The sequence below is a fragment of the Arvicola amphibius genome, chromosome 5 (genome assembly GCF_903992535.2).
Source record: "Arvicola amphibius chromosome 5, mArvAmp1.2, whole genome shotgun sequence".
NCBI classification, from domain to species: Eukaryota; Metazoa; Chordata; class Mammalia; order Rodentia; family Cricetidae; genus Arvicola; species Arvicola amphibius.
The window spans coordinates 99,856,484-99,875,994 of NC_052051.1; the positions used below are offsets into that span (position 1 = coordinate 99,856,484).

General features: G+C 39.3%; 1 protein-coding gene across 1 annotated transcript in view; it reads right to left on the bottom strand.

The window, feature by feature from the left end:
• The window catches only part of Ccdc178 (coiled-coil domain containing 178), a 331,929-nt gene that overhangs the window by 240,745 nt on the left and 71,673 nt on the right, over positions 1-19,511 (bottom strand). Inside the window, exon 10 of the mRNA XM_038331445.1 lies at positions 7,901-8,084. Coding sequence (XP_038187373.1) covers positions 7,901-8,084 — 184 coding nt within the window. The remainder of the gene's footprint in view (positions 1-7,900; positions 8,085-19,511) is intronic.

Sequence of the window (19,511 nt, forward strand, 5' to 3'; positions counted from 1 at the left end):
CAGGATAGCCAAATCCTGTACAATAAAGGAACTTACGGAGGCATCACCATCCCTGACATCAAGCTCTATTATTGAGCTACAATAATGAAAAGAGCTTGGTATTGGCATAAAAACAGAGAGATTGACATGGGAATCGAATCAGAGACCCAGATATTAATTTGATTTTTGTCAAAGAAACTGAAAGTATAAAGTGGAAAAAAAGCATCTTCAACAAATGGTGCTGGGATAACTGGATGTCAACTTGTAGAAGAATGAAAGTAAGTTCATATCTATCCCCATGTACAAAACTCAAGTCCAAATGAATTGAAGACTTCAATATAAATCTGACCACACTGAACCTGATAGAAGAGAAAGTGGCAAGTAGCCTTCAATACATGGGCACAAGAGACTACTTCCTAAATATATATATATATATATATATATATATATATATATATATATATTTATATATATAACCCTAGTAGCACAGACACTGAGAGCAACAATAGATAAATGGGACCTCCCGAAACTGAGAAGCTTCTGTAAAGCAAAGGACATAATCAATAAGACAAAAAGGCAGCCTACTGAATGGGAAAAGATCTTCACCAACCCCACATCAGACAAAGAACTAATCTCCTAAACATATAAATAACTCAAGAAATTAGACATCAAAATTTCAAATAATCCAATTAAAAATTGGGGTACAGAACTAAACAGAGAATTCTAAACAGAAGAATCTCAAATGGCCAGAAGGCACTTAAAGAAATGTTTAACATCCTTAGCCATCAGGGAAATGCAAATCAAAAGAACTTTGAGATACCATTTTACACCAGTCAGAATGGCTAAGATCAAAAATATCAATGATAGCTTATGATGTAGAGGATGTGGAGTAAGGAGAACACTCCTCCATTTCTGGTAGAAATGCAAACTTGTACAACCACTCTGGAAATCAGTATGGTGGTTTCTCAGAAAATTGGGAATCAACCCACCTCAAGACCCAACAATACTACTCATGGGGATATGCCCAAAAGATGCTCAATAATACTACAAAGACTTTTGTTCAACTATGTTCTTAGCAACATTATTTGTAATAGCCAGAACCTGGAAACAACCTAGATGCTCCTCAACCAAAGAATGGATAAAGAAAATGTGGCACATTTACACATTAGAGTACTATTCAGCAGTAACAAACAATGACACCTTGAAATTTGCATGCAAATAGATGGAACTAGGAAACGCTATCCTGAGTGAGGTAATCCAGACACAAAAAGATGAATATGGTATGTACTCACTCAAAAGTGAATAGTAGCTGTTAACAAAGGATATTGAGCCTATATTTCATGATCCTAGAGAAGCTAAGTGACAAGGTGAACCCTAAGGAAAATGTATGCAGATCTGCCTGAAAAGGGGAGATAGACAAGATTGCCTGACAAAATTGGGAGCATGGGGCTGGGGGAGAAGGGAAGGCAGAAAAGGTAGTCAAGGAAAGAAGAGGATAGGGGAGGAGATCATGAAGGAACAGGATAGTCAAGATGGAGGAAGGAAAGAGATTAAGGGAGCCATTTTGGAGCTAGCAAGAAATCTGGCTCTAAGAGAAATTCCCAGGAATCTACAAAGATGACCCCAGCTGAGACCCTAAGCAGTAGAGAGAGGGTGCCAGAATTGGCTTTGCCCTGTAGTCAGACTGATGAATATCTTAGATATCACCATAGAATCTTCATCCAGCAACTGATGGAAACTGAAGCAGAGACCTGCATCAGAACACTAGACTGAGATCTCAAAGTCCAGTTGAAGAGTGGGAGGAGTGAGAATATGAACAAATAGGTCAAAACCATGATGGGGACATCCACTGAAACAGTCTACCTGAGCTGATGGAAGCTCACCAACTTCAACCGGACAGGGAAGGAACAAGCATAGAGGTCCAAACTAGTCTCTGTGAATGTCGTTGACAGATGCACAGCTGGGGAAGGCTGAAGGGCCACTGGTAGTGGCACCAGGATTTATCCCTACTGCTTGTCCTGGTTTTTGGGAACCTATTCTCTTTGGGTGGACACCTTGCTCAGTTTAGATATAGTGGGGGGGGGGGGCTTTGGACCTTCCCCAAAGCAATGTGCCTTACCTTCTCTGTGGAGTGGATGGGGAGTGAGGGAGTGGTGAGTGGAGGGAATAGGAGGAGAGGAGGGAGTGGGAACTTGGATTGGTATGTTTAATGAAAAAGATAGTTTGTTTTCTTTTCTAAGAAAATAAAAATAAGCAATTCTTATCTTCAAATAAGTATGAGCACCAAGGACTGCTGGCCACCTACATGAGTACTCTAGAACATTTGGCACTAAGCTCCTTGGTATCTTTCCCCTATTTCCATCTCTCTGCCTACAACAGTATTCTCCAGAAAAATAATTTATGAAAGCAAATGAGTTTGTGAGTAACAGATATATTACTTTGTTGTCTATGTTGGGAAAGCAAGCTGTTTTGGATTCTTTTGAAATAAAAAGCATAGTTTTAAAATTTCTTGGACCATGAGATACTAGAAATCCATTAAAATGTCACAATCGCATAGACTTTCATTTGTAGTAAGTACCTTGAGCATGGGTTGGGGGACCGACTAGCAAGATATTTTTTCCCATAGATATGGGGACCAGGGCTATGGTGGAAAGACAGACAAACTAGCCCTGGGATTGGGGCAGCACTTCATAGAGAAAGGAGGTGGGGGGAGCCCAAGGAATCCTGTCTTCTCCCAGAAGGTGCTTTAAGCCACCTCACATACAGTCCATGCAGTCTTCACATTGTAGTCACTGGAAAGCAAATGAGAGCCCAGAAAACTACTCTGTCACAACTGTGTCAATAGAGAGTTCAACTCTGAACCACTAATAGATGCTAAGACCTTTGAACCAATGTCTGCTGAAAAGTGATGCACACGGTCCCCAAATAATAAGGGAGTGGGCTGCCGTCCATATTGACTGCAACGGAAACAAAATGATCAGACTTAACACCATTAGTGATGAGCAAAATGACGTATGCCATGTAATTTTGATGTGCTTCTCCGACGCACTGTTACGGTAATGCCACATTGCTCTCCAGGGTATTTCACCTGAACTGCACTGGGGACAAAGTATATAAATTTATATCAAAGAAATTCTGTTGAGAACCTTGTGTGCGACCTTTAAATGACTCGCTTTTGGTCATGTGAAAGTGTTTCTGTGCCCATGTGATCAGTGCCTGGAGAATTCAGAAGATGGTGAGGGCACCGGGTGTTCTGGAACTGTAGTTACAGGCCCCCATGAACCCCTAGTGAGGGTGCTGGGAATTGAACTCTGATCCTCTGGAAGATCAACAGATACCGTTAACCACCTGTCTCAGTGCGCGCGCGCGCGCGCGCGCGCGCGCACGCACACACACACACACACACACACACACACACACACCTCTTTTTAAACTTGACATTGGAAAAGACTTAAAGCTTTAATAGACAAGTGCACTTTTCAGAGCTCATCACACCCCATCCAAATGAACCAGAACACGTGCCTGTCGACCTCTCATCTGAACCCTGGCATTCACTGTTCTGAACTCTGATTTAAGACGTGCTGCAGGGTCTTGTGTTCTTTGGCAGCTTGGGGAAAGTTAAGCTTTATCAGCAGAGGGCAGTGGAGGGACACAGTAGGTCTCGGCAAGGGGCTCCACACCTTTCTTCCTACAGGAGGTTGGTTGACTTTTTTTTTTTTTTTTTTTTTTTTTTTTTTAATTCTTCTTCCCGGAAGGGGTCTTTTAGGTTGTTTGCCCACTATCTACATTTAACTGCCTTCGGGTTTGGCCAGCAATTAGCAGATGCCTACCATCCACAGGGACAAGGAGAAGGGTGCAGTGAGGTCCTCACAGTGGGACAGCCACCCACTCTGTGTTCATCCCACTTTAGGGCTTTCCACCCACTGCTTCAGGCAGTGGCTGTGCCTACATTTGCAATGACTTAAATCTTCAGAGGAGGGGTCAGAGAAACTTCTGGTAAGGGGTGAGAGAGCCAATGTTTTTAAGCTGTAGAGGCTATCGGGTCTCTGTCGCAGTGACTCAATTCTGATTTTAGAGAAAAGGAGTAAGGAGATCCAGAGATCACTTCGGAGAACAGGAAAGGAACTTTGAATTTAAAAAGAGATTCAGCCTCTGGGATTCTAGCAAGAATTCACAGGCGACCTGCTTGCTACACAGTGGTTTTAGCAGTCAGAAGCCAGAAGGTGGCAGCAGAGAGCTGTGATACTGCTAAAGACCACCGGTCCAGCACAAAATAAAACCCTGAAAAGCATAGCCTGATTGGTGTGTGATGTGTCTGGAAACCAGAGCAGAAAGGGAGAACATCAGCCTCCATTTACTTAATAGTGATGGGCAGGAGCTAAGAAGAAAGTCGGAGAAGACTTTGGTTTGGAATAAATTTGAGATTTATGGCTTAAAAAAAGGGAGGGGCCGCTCCGAGTTAGGTAAGACAGAACTGCCCCTGGCCACACTGAGTCAAGATACTTTGTGGCTGGCATGACCTCAACATAAAGTCTGGTGATGGCCCAAACTGACTTTACCTAAACATGATATTGAAAATATCCTTATCCTTCATTAGTATCTGGTTGTCAAGTCTCAGCTGAATACAGTAAACCCCACGTTAAACCTGTATAGATAATAAGTAATCCTGTATCCAATTTGGAGCCCAATTCCATCTAATAAATGAAATATTCTAAGAAGAAATTGGGAGAAACATAAAAAACATTCCATAGTATGGGACCATCTATACTGCTGTTCAGGTTGGAAAAAAAAATCCTTAACGATGTGGAGATTTAACTCTTGAGTCTCTTTGCTTAAAACAACACACTGTAAACAATAATTATTTGTTGAGGGCCTAGTACTTCAGGTAAGTAATGAAAGTCATCTTTCTTCTCGCAGAAATTTTAAAGAAAAGGGAACTTACTGTCCAGATTTCACATATGTGAAAAACTAATATTTGATAAAATACTGTGATAAGAGTTGATTTGGTAAAGCAAGATGGCTACCGAGCGACTAACAGGCAGGCAAAGCATCCAAAGCATATGTATTGCACAGAGGGATGATTGGCACATAAGGTGGAAGGAATAGAGCAGGTTGCAGGAGGTTTTGATCAGGGCATCATGTTCAAAATCTGAGTGTTTTATTAGTATTTTCCTTTTAATATGGTTGTATTTTGGATATCAGTAAGCTACCGAAAACCGGGAAAAAGCAAAATGAGAAACATGAGTCTACTGCAACCATCGAAAGATGGAGCAAGGATTTTATCTAGCAAAGAGTTGAGACTGGTTGAAATAATGAAAAATTATTTAAGGGCAATGATGGTATTCTAAAGACAAAGAGGAGTACTGGATTAGTATGAACTAGAACATTAATTCATTTTCTAAAACTAAAACTGTCTCCCTCATCTGCTTACTTTTACATTTCGAGCTTGGATTAGAAACCCTTGTTGGCCAAAGTGTAGATGTGGTGTTTCATTAATTACAAGCCCTGAATCCAATGTTCTCTTCCCCATATTCCATCCACAATTATCTTCCAAATGAAGGTGTCTATAACAATTATACAGTAGTGTGTATATCGAAACCACCAAATCACCATAATAGATAGCTTTTATGTGCTAATTGTTTTGTGGTTGTGACAGAGCACCTGGCAGGAGTAAACTCTCGACAGACAAGTCTGCCATGACAGGACACCGTGCTGGCAGGAACTCCCTACTCCCATTCCTTCAATCCTTCACCCCAGGCCATACAATATTTTCAGACCTGGATTGCTCTAATCTAAAACATCCTTCACAGACATGCTCAGAGATGTGTCCCTGATGACTGTAAACCCTGTGATGTTGACAATATGGACCACCACACAGCCCAACATAGAGTAGCCTTACTGATAAAGTCTTCCTTCCAGCTCAGCTTTTCCTTTCTAGAGAGTTCCCTCTTAGTTCACCATTAATCTAGCCCAGAGCTAGAGACTTGATCTACCTGAATTCCGCCAGAATTGTATCAAGTTCAGAATAACAACAGCAGAAGCCTTCAACTGAAAGAGTTTAACATCTCCTGACAGCTTTTTTGATGCAATGTCACATTCTTGAGAGGAGTTTGGCTGTTTCCATTCATCTGCTCACTATCATGACTGAAGATACATTGCCCCACTGCAGTCCCGTGTTTTAGCGGGGCTGTGAATCTCACCCCGCACTCTGGGAAAGTGCTTCTTTCCTGAATATTTACGTTATTGATATGAAGTGTTTCAGGATATTTGATCACACCGTGTGAAAATGTGTCACTGTTTTATTCTGATTGGTTTAATAAAGAACTAGGAGGAGAGAATAGGCAGGACTTCTGGGCAGAGAGAAAAAGTCAGAGGGATAGAATCTAGGTGTGTGCTAGAGAAACCAGCCAGATATGAAGACAGCTGGACATAAAAAAAAGGAGGTAAAAAGGCATATGGTAGTATATATATTAATATAAACAGGTTAATTTAAGTTATGAGAACTAGTTGTAAACAAGTCTAAACTAAAGGTCAAGCTTTCATAATTCATGATCAGTCTCCATGTCATTGTCTGAGAGTCCTAAGAAGTGACCGACTACATTAATGTTTTGGAAAAACTGGGAGAGATCATCTGATAGAGTCGGAAGTTTCTGGGATTTGTTTTATATCTTTGATTATTCAGATTAGCTGCCTAAAATGGGCCTGGCATTTTATTGATACATTAATTTATAGGTATATTATTCAGAAATTCTACCTCTACAGTGAGGCCATTTCTCAGAAATAACCCAGAAATGACATGGCTGTAATTATCTTCTGGATAACAGAGATCCTGGGTTAATTTCAGTACATGGTAACAAATATTAAAATATGCCTACAAGAAAAATGTGTTGCGGAACATGGTTCACTGACTGAGTGCTTCTCAGCATGAACAAAGACTCGGGTCCATGTGGCACTACCACACTCAGGATGCAGCCCAAATATTCTTCGTCACCCGGCAACCATGGGAGGGATGGAAACCTCCTGTTTGTGTGTTCTTCAGGGAAGAAAAGAGTACTGACTTGCACTAAGTGGCAGGAGATATTGATTAGTTGCTCATTGCTTAAATAGGACTGAACTGAGGGACATGAGCATTTGATTCTGTATTGTCATTGTCTAGAAGATTCCTGGCACTCACTTGCAAGCCTGATGAAGCCCTCCTTATTAGTGTGTCATGGAGGGTCAAAGGGTGTGTCTTAGAATCCCACTTCCTATCATGTAAGTTATGTGTGTAAAAGAAAACTCAAGTTTAGCATTCCTGGCTCCAGATACTTGTGACTGGTCATAGCAAAGGTAGTCAATCAGCTAGCTTTTGGAGAAGGATGATTTTATTCTTGCACACTAGATGTGTTTTAAGAAGAGTTTAACACAGTTTAGCATATGTTACACTTGGTAGGGCATTTACCTCATATACATGGGACCCTGACTTAGACTTCAAGCACCATTCACATGCCTACACACACCTAAACCATATGGTTGAATTGTTTTTTCTTTTTCTTTTTTGGTGTGTCTATACACTTGGTAGTGTCTGTGGATGTGCATATGCATGTAGTGCATGTTCATGTGTGGGTATGTGGAAGTCCTCACTCACTCCACTCTTTGTTGACATAAACTCTCTCACTAAGCCAGAAATTCATTGGGTTGGCTAGGCTAGACAAACAATGGGCTTCCTAATCAGTACCTGGGTTCTACTGTGTACAGTTTTCACATTTTGTCTCGGGATCTGATCTCAGGTCTTGTGCTTGTGTAACAGGCACTTTTTTGGTCTCCAAGAAGATAATTAACCCTTACACTAAAATCTAACTATGATGAAAGATCAAGTCAAAAAAAGTTCAGGTTAATCATACTTTTTTTTTTAAATTTAAAGATGACAAATATACCTGACCTTGAATTTTCTTCTCATGTCTGCTATTTTATTCTCTATCCCGTCTGTTTTATGCTTAGCTCGGTGGAAAATAGCCCCGATTTGATATGTCTGCTTGTAGAGCTGTCTGAGGTAATTGTTATTCCTTATCTTCAGCTCCTCCAATGACTGGATTTGAGACTCATACTCCATTTTCTTCCTTAGACTATAAAAAAGAAAAAAATTCAGTGTAGTTACTCTAAGAGAACATATACTTAGAAGGTCTATAGGACAACCTTAGCCTTAGTTGAACCTATTGTCAACAGCACTTGTGCACACACCTTTTCGGGTCTACTGGCATCTATACGTTATAGCCTGAAAACAAAATCCTTTCTGCACTCCTCTCCTGTCTATCACCTTTTCTATTCACAAAAAAATTGTTTATTTGTTTTTGTTTTATTTGTTCTTTTTAAACAAAAAACCAGAATGCTTTAAATGGAAGAGTGAAAGCTTAAACACAAGCCCCAGGTCCACCAGTTCCAAGATTCCACCATTACTGGCATTTTGTACCAGATGGGACATTTATTGTGGACAGAAGGTGTCCTGTGTGTTGAGTGATGTTGACCAGCAGCTCTTCTCTCCTGCAGCAGCATCTCAGCTTGACAGCCAAGTCTCTACAAGCATTGCTAAGTGTCTCTTGGGTAGGATACAACATGATGCCATCTGAGTACCACATAACTACATTGATGAAGGAAGTGGTTCTCAGGTTCAGCAGTGCATGACAGTCTCAAGAAAGGCATTTAACATTGCTTTGTGTTTTAGAAAATTCTGCTATCGTTGACTTGGAGTAATGCTCCAGCATGGCAGCTTTCACATACCTCGGGTGATAAAACTATTGTATAATGAAGAAGCAGACCCAAATTAATTAGAAATGTCTTTGCCATCATATGGTTAGCTTACGCGGTCACAGACTGCTGGGCTCTGCTTGAGTCAGAAGGTGTAGGACATTGGATTAGCCCTCATGGGACACTGATGAGACCTCCTGTAGAAAACTGCCCAAGAAGCTCTGCTCAGAGAAACAACCACTTGGACACAGATGAGTGTGAAGAGATGCGGCCAACTCATAGGTGGGAAAACAATGCGTACAACTGCAGATGAGCTGCACTGACTTGTTCTCTGGCCTCTTGTTCCCTCAAGGATAAACATGAGTGAATAAGAATCATCATTTATTAAAGGTGTGCCAAAGACAGAGTGTGGCTCGCAAATCAGACAAAACAAAATGGTGCCAAGAAATCAAAGCAGGAGAGGGGGGCAAACATAATAAAAAAATATCTACCTGAATTATTTCATCAGAGAGTTAATTTGGAAGGTTTTGTTGTATAATATCAATGAACTGCGCTTTCTGAGAAAAGACAAACTCAGCCATTGCCTATAGGAGTGAAGGCACTTATGAAAACAGATATTGAAGCCAAAACTCAGCCTAGCTATGTTATCCCTCATACCATTCTGGATCTCTCTCTCTCTCTCTCTCTCTCTCTCTCTCTCTCTCTCTCTCTCTCTCTCTCTCTCTCTCTCTCTCTTAGAAAAGCACAACAAATGGAAATTCCGGGAATGGTGAAACTAAGCAGAGAAATTTCACAGTGTAAAGCAGAAAGAAATGGGGATAAGAATATGGCAATATAAAAACATGAAAGAAAATGGAGATGGCTGTGTTTATTTAACAAACAGATGCAAGGGCTGGGGAGGTGACTCAGTTAATAAGGCACCTGCTGTACAGGTGTAAGGATATGGGTTTGATATCCAGAATCCACACAGCAGTGGGTGGCACAGACAGGTGGATCCATGGGATCCATTGGCCAGTCAGCTTAGCTGAATTGGTAACTCAAGGCCGGTAAGAGATTCTGAACCAAATAAAGGTGGATAGTGCCTGAGGAATGACACCCAAGGTTGGTGTCTGGCCTTCACATGTATCTTTATACACATGTGCACTGGAAAATGCACAAATGAGTTGGAATATTACCTTAACCATGTAATGGTATATTACATTTGTTAATGCTGCCTTTGTTTAATTATGTAAAGATGTGTTGCTGTTTCACCTTGCCTGTTTAAGGCACTTAATTAGTCAAATAAAAAGCTGATTAGCCAATAACCAGACAGTAGAGGAATAGGCAAGTCTGGTTGGTGGACAGAAAGAAAAAGTAAGAGAGAGAGAAGAGAACAAAAGAAGATGAGAGAATGAAGGAGAAAGAGAGGGAGATGCCTGGGAACCAGCCAGGCAGAGATGAAATAAGAGAAATAGAATGAAAGAAAGGCAAAATCCCTAAGACAAACTACAGATGAAAAGAAAGAGGTTAATATAAGTTATAAGAGCTAGAAAGAACCAAGCATAGATAAGGCCAAGCATTCATAACTAATAATAAGTCTTAGTGTCATGATTTTTGAGCAGTTTGAGGCCCAAAAGAAAGCCCGATACATTTAAACACATATGCAAACATACCCAGAAAAATACCAAAAAAGAAAAACAAGTAAGGAAAATACGAAACATGTATTTCAAAAATATTTCTTAGCACATACTTTTAATTCTAGCTGGAGGCTGGGACGGGATCACAGGATTGTGGACAGTCTTTGACAAACAGTGAGACTTTGTCTCAGGAATTTCAAGTATGTTCTGGACGTGGAGAAATGTGTTGAGACTGAGGACAGACGCTGCCATTGACCTTGAGTACAAATTACCCTTTGAGCCTGAACTAAAGAAAGCAAAAAATTTACAGATACTGTTTCTGTACTAGAACTTAAACATTAAGCTTGTCATACCCACCATTCTTTTTCCAATATGAGTAGGACGCAGTATAAATAAAAACGTTTTACTTCAGGGTATACCTTGCATGAGATCCACTGTGATGATGCGTCAATCTGAACTTTTGGAGATGTTCTACTGTCCTTGTTATCTATGACCCCTCCCCACTTTGTTTTTTCCTGTAAGTCTTTCCTTGTTCTTCTGTTTTGTCTTTGTTACTCTGTGCTGTACTCTGGATTCTGTCTTAGGATCTGAGGCATCATGATTATTGAATCTGTTGTTTTGTAGCTGTTTCCCCAGTAGCTGTGAGTCAGGCTTCCTTTTTATATATTTTGGAGGATTTTACTTTATTCTGTTATTGCAACCATTTTAAACTCACTTGAGATGTATCTAAGATTCCCACTATGTAAGCTTTAAAATAATAGGATTATTGGAAAATATATTTAAATATCTGTTTAAATATAATCATTGCATTATTTCAACTTACTGTGATACACACACACACAAATATCAACTATCATTCATGGTGGACATTTTCTGATGTATTTTATAATTGCATTAGTCCATTTTAAAACATTTTTCTTGATAGGAATCATCTGAGGTCTCAATCAGTTTATTCATTTATAGAATACATGGAATCATAATTATAAAGCTATAAAGGTTCTCTATGGAGATATATGCTGCATTAAATAAAAAAGTACCCTCTGAAGCCATTTCTCAGAAAAATCATCAAATGGTAAAGTCACTCGCTGTTCTTTATATCTTTAACTTTATCTTACAGAATGTGGAATATATAATATAATGAAATTGAAATTTTTCTTCTTAGAATATTATTCAACACATACTTAATGTATGCTCGTAAGCCCAACATGGTGACACATGTCTTCAGTCTCAGAACTTTGGAGTCAGTGACGGGCAGATCTCTGTGTTCCAGGCCTGCCTGGTCTACAGAGTCCCAGGGGAGCTACTCCTACACAGACAGATCCTGTCTTGAGAAACAACAATCAAACAAACAAAAATGGATGTTCACAATGCATCATGCACTAAGCTGGCCACTGGAGTTCTAAAGTGGGAAGGACGTATACTATGAATAGCTGCTAATGAGCTTCCCAAAGCAGTCACAGGAGATGGCATATGCAGCTCAGACAAAACTGTGTGCATTACCTTTCTCTTTTAAATTGTGCATGGGAAAGGCTCACTGAGGCTGCATTATTTCTAAATGGAAAATAATTAAATAAGTTCAGCCTCTCTGTAGAAAGGGGCCATGATAAGAAAACATGCATATAAATTTTAAAAGGAACCTTGTGTCTGTAGGTATGCAGGCAGAGTGAAGCTATTGAGGGAACTACACGAGAGAAGGAAAGGATCTTAAGTGGGAAGGAATGGGGCAAAGAGAGCATACCGGGATATATGTCACTTAATACAAAAGCAGAAAATGGAGGACTATATCTAGGGAGCAGAGGGACCAACAGAGGAGGGTGAGAGACAATAAAAGGCAGTCAGGGCAGAGTCAAATTAGAATGAATTATGCTACACATGAATAAGGACACCATCATGAAACCCAATGCTTTGAGTGCTAACTTAAAAATTAATTTCACAAACTTACATATAATCATCACCACTAATGGCAAAATGAAATGGATCTTTGCAGTGGTTACCAGCAACATCCTGCATTTTTTTTCCTGTGGCTATTGATCAATAGAGAAAATACTGATTCTGGAATAATTGTTTCCCCTGTGGGTTCACAGAAGGCAGGAAGTTTCCTTGTACATGTAGCAACTTCATAAGGCTACTATTTGCATATAATATGAATTCACACACAAAGACTCAACAAATGGTTATATGCATTATTGTTGGACTGAATTGAAAGTGATATTTAATGTTTTATTACAATAGAACCATTATAAAGGAATCCTAGCTCCCTCTTATTTAAAAGTGAACATTCAGGCACTCCTCATTCTGACAAAAACATAAATCATGGCCAGCAGAAGCTGTTGGTTGATGTGCTCACTTGGGTGCTGATGCTTCTTAAGATATTCCTGACTCGGGCAGGTGGAGGTGGCACACGCCCTTAGTCCCAGAACTCGGGAGGCAGAGGCAGGTGGGTCTCTGTGAGTTTGAGGACAACCTGGTCTACAAGAGATAGTTCCAGGACAGGCACCAAAGTTACAGAGAAACCTTGTCTCAAAACAAAACAAAACAAAACAAAACAAAACAAACAAACAAAAAGATATCTCCTGACTCTATCAAGGAGCATTTACAAAACATAAATCTGCCCTCACTGATATTGATAAAAAACATGAAATAATTTCATCCTATAGTATGTTTATAACTATACTTTGGTTTTCATAGTTTACTATCTATCAGTTTTTTTGACCTCTTTATATTCACAGATAAAAAGGCACTACACATAACTTTCATCTTGCTGTGGCTTACTCATTCATTGAGTAAATGCTCTGATTTATTTGACATTTTTCATTTTATGTTAATTTCCTATTTTAAGAAAACACTGATAATTTAAAACAGATTTGTGTTGGTAATAATGGGTAGGGGTAAGGATTTACTTCTTTTAGCATAAAGCTGCTAGGAAGACTTCTGTCATGAGTCATGTGGAAGAATATGTAAGGGTCTGATGCTGAATCCACGTTCTGACTGACCAACCCGACATTATCAATAAAACTCACCTTATAAATTAAGATTTATCATAATCATGTTACTTAAGGTAGTTTGAATATACTGGACCCTCATAATCTCATGGGGAGCAGTAGTACTAGGAGGTATGGCTTTGTTGGAGGAAGTGTGTCACTGTGGGGACAGGCTTTGAGGTCTTCTATGCTCAGGATCCCACCCAGTATTTCAGTCAACTTTCTGTTGCCTCCATGATATAGAAATCTCACCTCCTGCACTGTGTCTGTCTGCATCCCACCATGCTCTCTGCCATGATGACAATGGACTGAAACTCTGAACGCTAAGCCACCACCTGAATTAAATGTTTTCCTTTAGAAGCATTTCCATGGTCATGGTGTCTCTTCACAGCAATAGAAACCCTAACAAAGACAGGAGTTGGTACCAAGGACTGAAGTATTGCTGTGATAGACCTGACAATGTTTTTGTTTGGAGTATTATGAACTTTGGTACTTTGGGTTAGGAAAACAGTGGAATGCTCTAAGCACTGCTTCATGGGCCGTACTAGCAGCAGCATGGAAGACAGTGGTGCTGAGTGTGGCCTGATGAACTGTGGGGGAGCTACCTCAAGAGGTTTCAGAAGAGAAGAATATTAATATGTTGCCTATAAATCATTCTTGTGATATTTTGGTGAGGGAAGTTGCTGCATTTTCCCTTTGTCCAAAGAGTCTGGGTAAGGCTAAAGTGAAGACTTTTGGATTAATTCTGTTGGCAGAAGCAATCTCAAGACAGCCTAGTATAATCTGTCCTTTGGTTATAAGTGATAGCGCTAATGAAGATTTATAATGAAGAGGAGTAAGCTGAGAAGGGTAAATTGCAAAGTGTAAAATTTAAAGAGAAAAAGAGCATCAGAAAGTGGAATGGAGCTAAATCCCGTGTTCAAAGAGATGAACAGATTAAGAAATGGAATAAAAGAAATGATGTCCTCAGGGTAAGATCACACAGAGTTAACTTTTCAACTTTTGGAACAGTACAAAGAAAAGTTTAGAGTTGGGTGTGATGGGGAACACCTTTCATCCCTAGACTGGAAAAAATGGTGGATCTCTGAGTTTGAGGCCAGCCTGGTCTACAGAGCAAGTTTTAGGATAGCCAAGCTTAGGCAATGAAGGACAGACAACTGGTGAAGATATTGAACAAGGGGTCATGTTCCCGCCCCAGTAAGCGGCAGAACCTGGCATCTTTGACCACATGGTTTTGTCTTTGGAGGTAAGAATTGAGAAAAAAGGGTTAGGAAATTTGTCTCTGCACCAAAAGAAAGCCCACAGAGACTAGGCGTGTGTCATGGTTTCCCTGAATGGAGGCATAGTAGAAAGGTCATTGCATGAAGCTGTGAAGCAAAAGCCTGGATTGCCTTGGAGCCCACAAGAAGTTGGAGATGCCAGAGTTGTGGTATACCTGCCAAGAAGAGCTGCTAACATAGGGGAACAAATCCGAAAGAAAGAAGTGTGTTGCCGTCAACAAAACTGAATGAAGTTGGAGTTCTGAAGATCATTTCAACATCAGACATGAAGCTGTGGAGTTTGGAGTTTGCCCAGTTGTGATTTAGTCTTGCTTTGGTTCAATATTTCCTTGCTTCCTTCCCTATGTTTTGGAATGCTAGTGCAAATTCTGTGCCATTATGTGTTGGAGGCATGTGATCTATTTTTTAAATTACTATTTTATAGAGGATTACAGTAAATAAATTGCGTGACTCTCAGAAGATACTTTGGACTTTTAAACATTGTTGAGACTATTACAGACATGAAAACTTTTAAGTAGAACAAAATGCATTTTGCATTATATTGTTATAAACTTATGGGGGCCAAAAAGTGGAATGTGGTAGTTTTAATGTAATTGGCCCCCATAATTTCATATGGAGCGGTGCTCTTAGGAGGTGTGGTTTTGTTGGAGTAGGTGTGACCTTCTTGGAGGAAGTGTGTCTCTGTGGGGCAGATGTTGAGGTTTCCTATGCTCAGGATACTTTCCAGAATCTTAGTCGAATTCCTATTGCCTGCCAGATGTAGGATTCTCAGCTCCTGCACCATGTTTGTCTACATTCCAATGTTCTCCCTGCTATGATGATAATAGACTGAACCACTGAAACTGTAAGTTGTCACCTCAATTAAATGTTTTCTTTTATCAGAGTTGCCATGGCCATGATGTCTCTTCATAGCAACAAAAAACCCAACTAAGACACTACTCTATTTCCATAATCTTGATTTTCCTTCAACGTTCTCTTGAATATTTAATTGCATTTCCATATGTCATTTCTGCCTTCAGTTTTAACTTACCTGATGGAGGAGAGTTATCTATGTTTTTTGTTTTCACAGAGGACGAGACTCTGTGGATTGCTTCTATCCCAATATGGTATGATAGACCACGCCCTCCTGAAAGGTTGCTGTGAACATCTTCAAAAAATTACTTCACTCAACTGCCAACTGAGAGAAACCTAGCACACAGGTTATACCATAAAAGACCTAAATAACAACGCCCCCACTCAGCAGAAAGCAGTTTGGAGAGAAATAACTGCGCCCACATTCCCAAATATTGTTTATAAATGTTCTTTTACATTTAAAGGGGGATATGATATAGATATGAATAATTTGCATTGGTATGGATTTTAAGGTCAATTTGTTATATGTATATGTATTTCTGATTTTGATTAAGCTATTGTGATTGTAGTTCATTTTAAAGAATGTAATGTATTATTAGGAAATATAGGTTGTTAATAGATAATCATCGATTAATAGTCAAGCTTGTAGTCATGTTAGTCATTTTCTAGATGTGCATAGATATATTTCAGATAGGCATTCTTCATATCTTTCAAAGACTGCAGAATATGGCATTTAATGTTTTAATAACTTAGGGTTTTTCATGACAATGAGACACGTCTGCTCCTGGCAGCACCAATCTACTTCGAGAGGAGGATGGGCATCGAAGAGGCTACTTATGGAGTTTGTTAGCCATTTTGGGCAAGAAACTGCTCTTGGCTGGACTGTTCCATAAACTGGACACAAAGAACCCGCAGAGAGAGGACTGCTGAACTTGCCTAAAGGTGAGATGGTCTTTCGGGGTTCCTGATTCATAAAAGAGTCTGCGAGACATTCTGCAGGACACAGCAGAAAGTGACTGAACTGTCTTTGAAATTTCCTGCTTCATGAAAAAGTCTGCTGGACACTATGGGCCTGAAGGCTAAAGATGGATGCCCCAACGGTACAGAGGAACTTTGGGTGACTGTCTAGGCAGCGAGTTGTCTCTGTCATTTCTAGAGTTTGAAAGTTATAAATGACTTGTTTACTTAGGTAATATTATATCCTTCTGGAGTCTTTGATGGAGTTAAAAAATAAATAGATAGTTATAGATTTCCTTAGTTATGATAAAAGATAAAATAGATTTAAATATTGTAACTGTAATACTTGCTTGATAACTGTTTTGTTATATGTAATTTTGCTATGTTAAAGTTGAAGCCTTTCTTTTTTGTTTAAACAGAAAAAGGGGAAATGATGGAGGAAAGTTATCTATGTTTCTTTCATTGGTTAATTAATAAAGAAAACTGCCTTGGCCCTTTAAGAGACAGAAAATTAGGTAGGTGGAGTAGACAGAACAGAATTGTGGGAACAAGGAAGTAGAGTTGGGGAGACGCTTCAGGCAGTCTCGATAGGAGTCTCCATGCTGCTCCTCTCTGAGATGGACGCAGGTTAAGATCTCTCCTGGTAAGCCACACCTCGTGGTGCTATATAAATTACTAAATATGGGTTAAAGCAAGATATGAAAATTAGCCAATAAGAGGCTAAAACTATGGATGGGCCAGGCAGTGTTTAAAAAAATACAGTTTCCGTGTAATTATTTCGGGTGTAAAGCTAGCCGGTGGCCGGGTGGTGGGATGCAGCCCCGCCGCTTCACACTACACTTGTAGTGATTAGCTGTGGGCAGGCCTGCTTTTCATCCTGCCCGGCTCCCGCATGGTTAGTTTTACACCCGAAATAATTACATGGAAACTGTATTCTTTTAAACACTGCCTGGCCCATTATTTCTAGCCTCTTATTGTCTAATTCTCACATCTCTTGCTTTAACCCATATCTAATAATCTGTGTAGCACCATGAAGTGGTGCCTTACCGTTTAGTTTCTAGCATACGTCCATCTTGGGCTGGAGCTTCATCGCGTCTGGCTTCTCTCTCAGGAGAGGCACAGTAGTCTGTCTCACTTAGGAGAGGCGTGGCATCTTACTGATCCTTCTACCTCACTTCCTCTTCCTGTTCTGTCTACTCCACCCACCTAAGGGGCGGTCTATCAAATGGGCCAGGCAGTTTCTTTATTAGCCAATGAAATCAACTCAAACAGAAGACTCTCCCACATCATACACTTACCCATGGATATTTCAATTTTTGTTATTTCTAATTTTGCCAATAACTTAAAACAAATAGGTACACAATCATTTTGCTTTTAGATGTTATAGAGAGCTATCCACCCAATTATTTCATGATTTTTTTTAGCCAATTTCATCTTATAATCACTTTGTTTTATTATAAAACAATACAACATTGGGAATTTAGTTATAACAATATTAAAAAATCTGCTAGCAATTTAGTTAATGTAGCACGAATTCTAATTGGTCTTAATAAATAAAGCCCAGAGTCAGATATTGGGGTTTAAAGCTGAAGGATCATAGAAGCAGTGCAGCCAGTCACTAGAGAGAATTTTTCCCTCTACCAATGATCAGACACAAAGGGCAATCCTGTCCTCAGACTGTCTCCTCTGACTGTATCCTCAGACTGCAACTGTCTCCACCAAACCTCAGACTGCAATGAATTCCTGTCTCCTTTTGCCTTATAATCCTCTCTCTTGCCATTCTAAGATAATAACTTCCCTCTGCACTAAAATTCCTGTAGGGCAATGTTTAAAGGGTAATATGACCAGAGTGCAGTTGAGCTTCAGATCTACGTGTGCATTCTCTAATTTCTTTTCCACCAAAGCCAGTTCTCTCTCAGGTTCAAGGGATAATTTCTGGCAACTTTACAAATCCTTGTCACCTTCTAAGCTTTTGAATAAATTATTCAGCTCAATACTTTCTTCCCAAAAGATAGGAAATATCTCTTACCACTCTTTGAAAGTCATTAAGAGTCTGTAATTAATCTCCTCTAATTTGAAACTTTTGGGGTCTAAGTTTTATAAACATATTTTATAGCCTAACTAATTAATAGAATCTCCATTGTGTATTTTTTTCACAAGCAATTTGTAATCCCCAACAAGGCAAATTTTTTTTTTTTTTACTTCTTCAAACATTCTTTCTAAAGTTTCTATACTTGAATCAGCTAAAAAGATATCCTTCATGTAATGGTAAACTATATATAGAGAAAATTGCTTGTGTATTATTTCCAATGGTTGACTTACAAAATATTGGCACAAGGTAAGGCTATTTAACATTCTCTGTGGGAGAATCTTCCATTGATATCTCTTGTTCGCTAAGAATCATTTATGTAGGCATTATGAAGGCAAATTTTTCTCTGTCTTTTTCTTGTAAAGGTATAGTAAAGAAACAGTCTTTTTTTTATCAGTAACTATAAGAGGACATCCATTAGGCAATAAAATAAAGGAATTTCAGATTGTAGAGAGCCCATTGGCTGAATTACCCTACTAACAGCTCTTAGATCTGTTACCATTATAGAATTTTAAAAAAGAAGAGATTCAATTATTATATGTATAGTTTGTATTTGGTATCAGTTTATTTACTGCTGATGTCAATCTTTGTAAGCAATCAGTGAAGGATTCTTTTGGGCCCTGTATGGATTTAGTAAATGGCTTAGTCTTATTTCTTCCTTCTCCAATTCTGTCACTAGCATTCAAAACTGCTGCACAGAATAAAGCCAAGATGTGACCATCATATAGCATTTGATTTTATATATTAGCATAATCTTCTTCTCCAAGAAGCTGATGTTGGGAAATTTCCACACCTCTCACTCTACTCTGTTTTTCAATGGTCTTAGCTTCTTCTTGCAACCAGGTCCTCCATTGAAATTGTGGACCAGGTTTCAAAACTGCTGTAACCACATCTCTCTAGTCTTTAGGAATAATTCTATTAAAAATTGACCATGAGTTTAACATTTGCTTCACAAAAGGTAAATGCATGTTATATTAGACTATTACATCCTTGAATCTCCTTAAATCTAATATTGCTACATGTGTCCATTCAG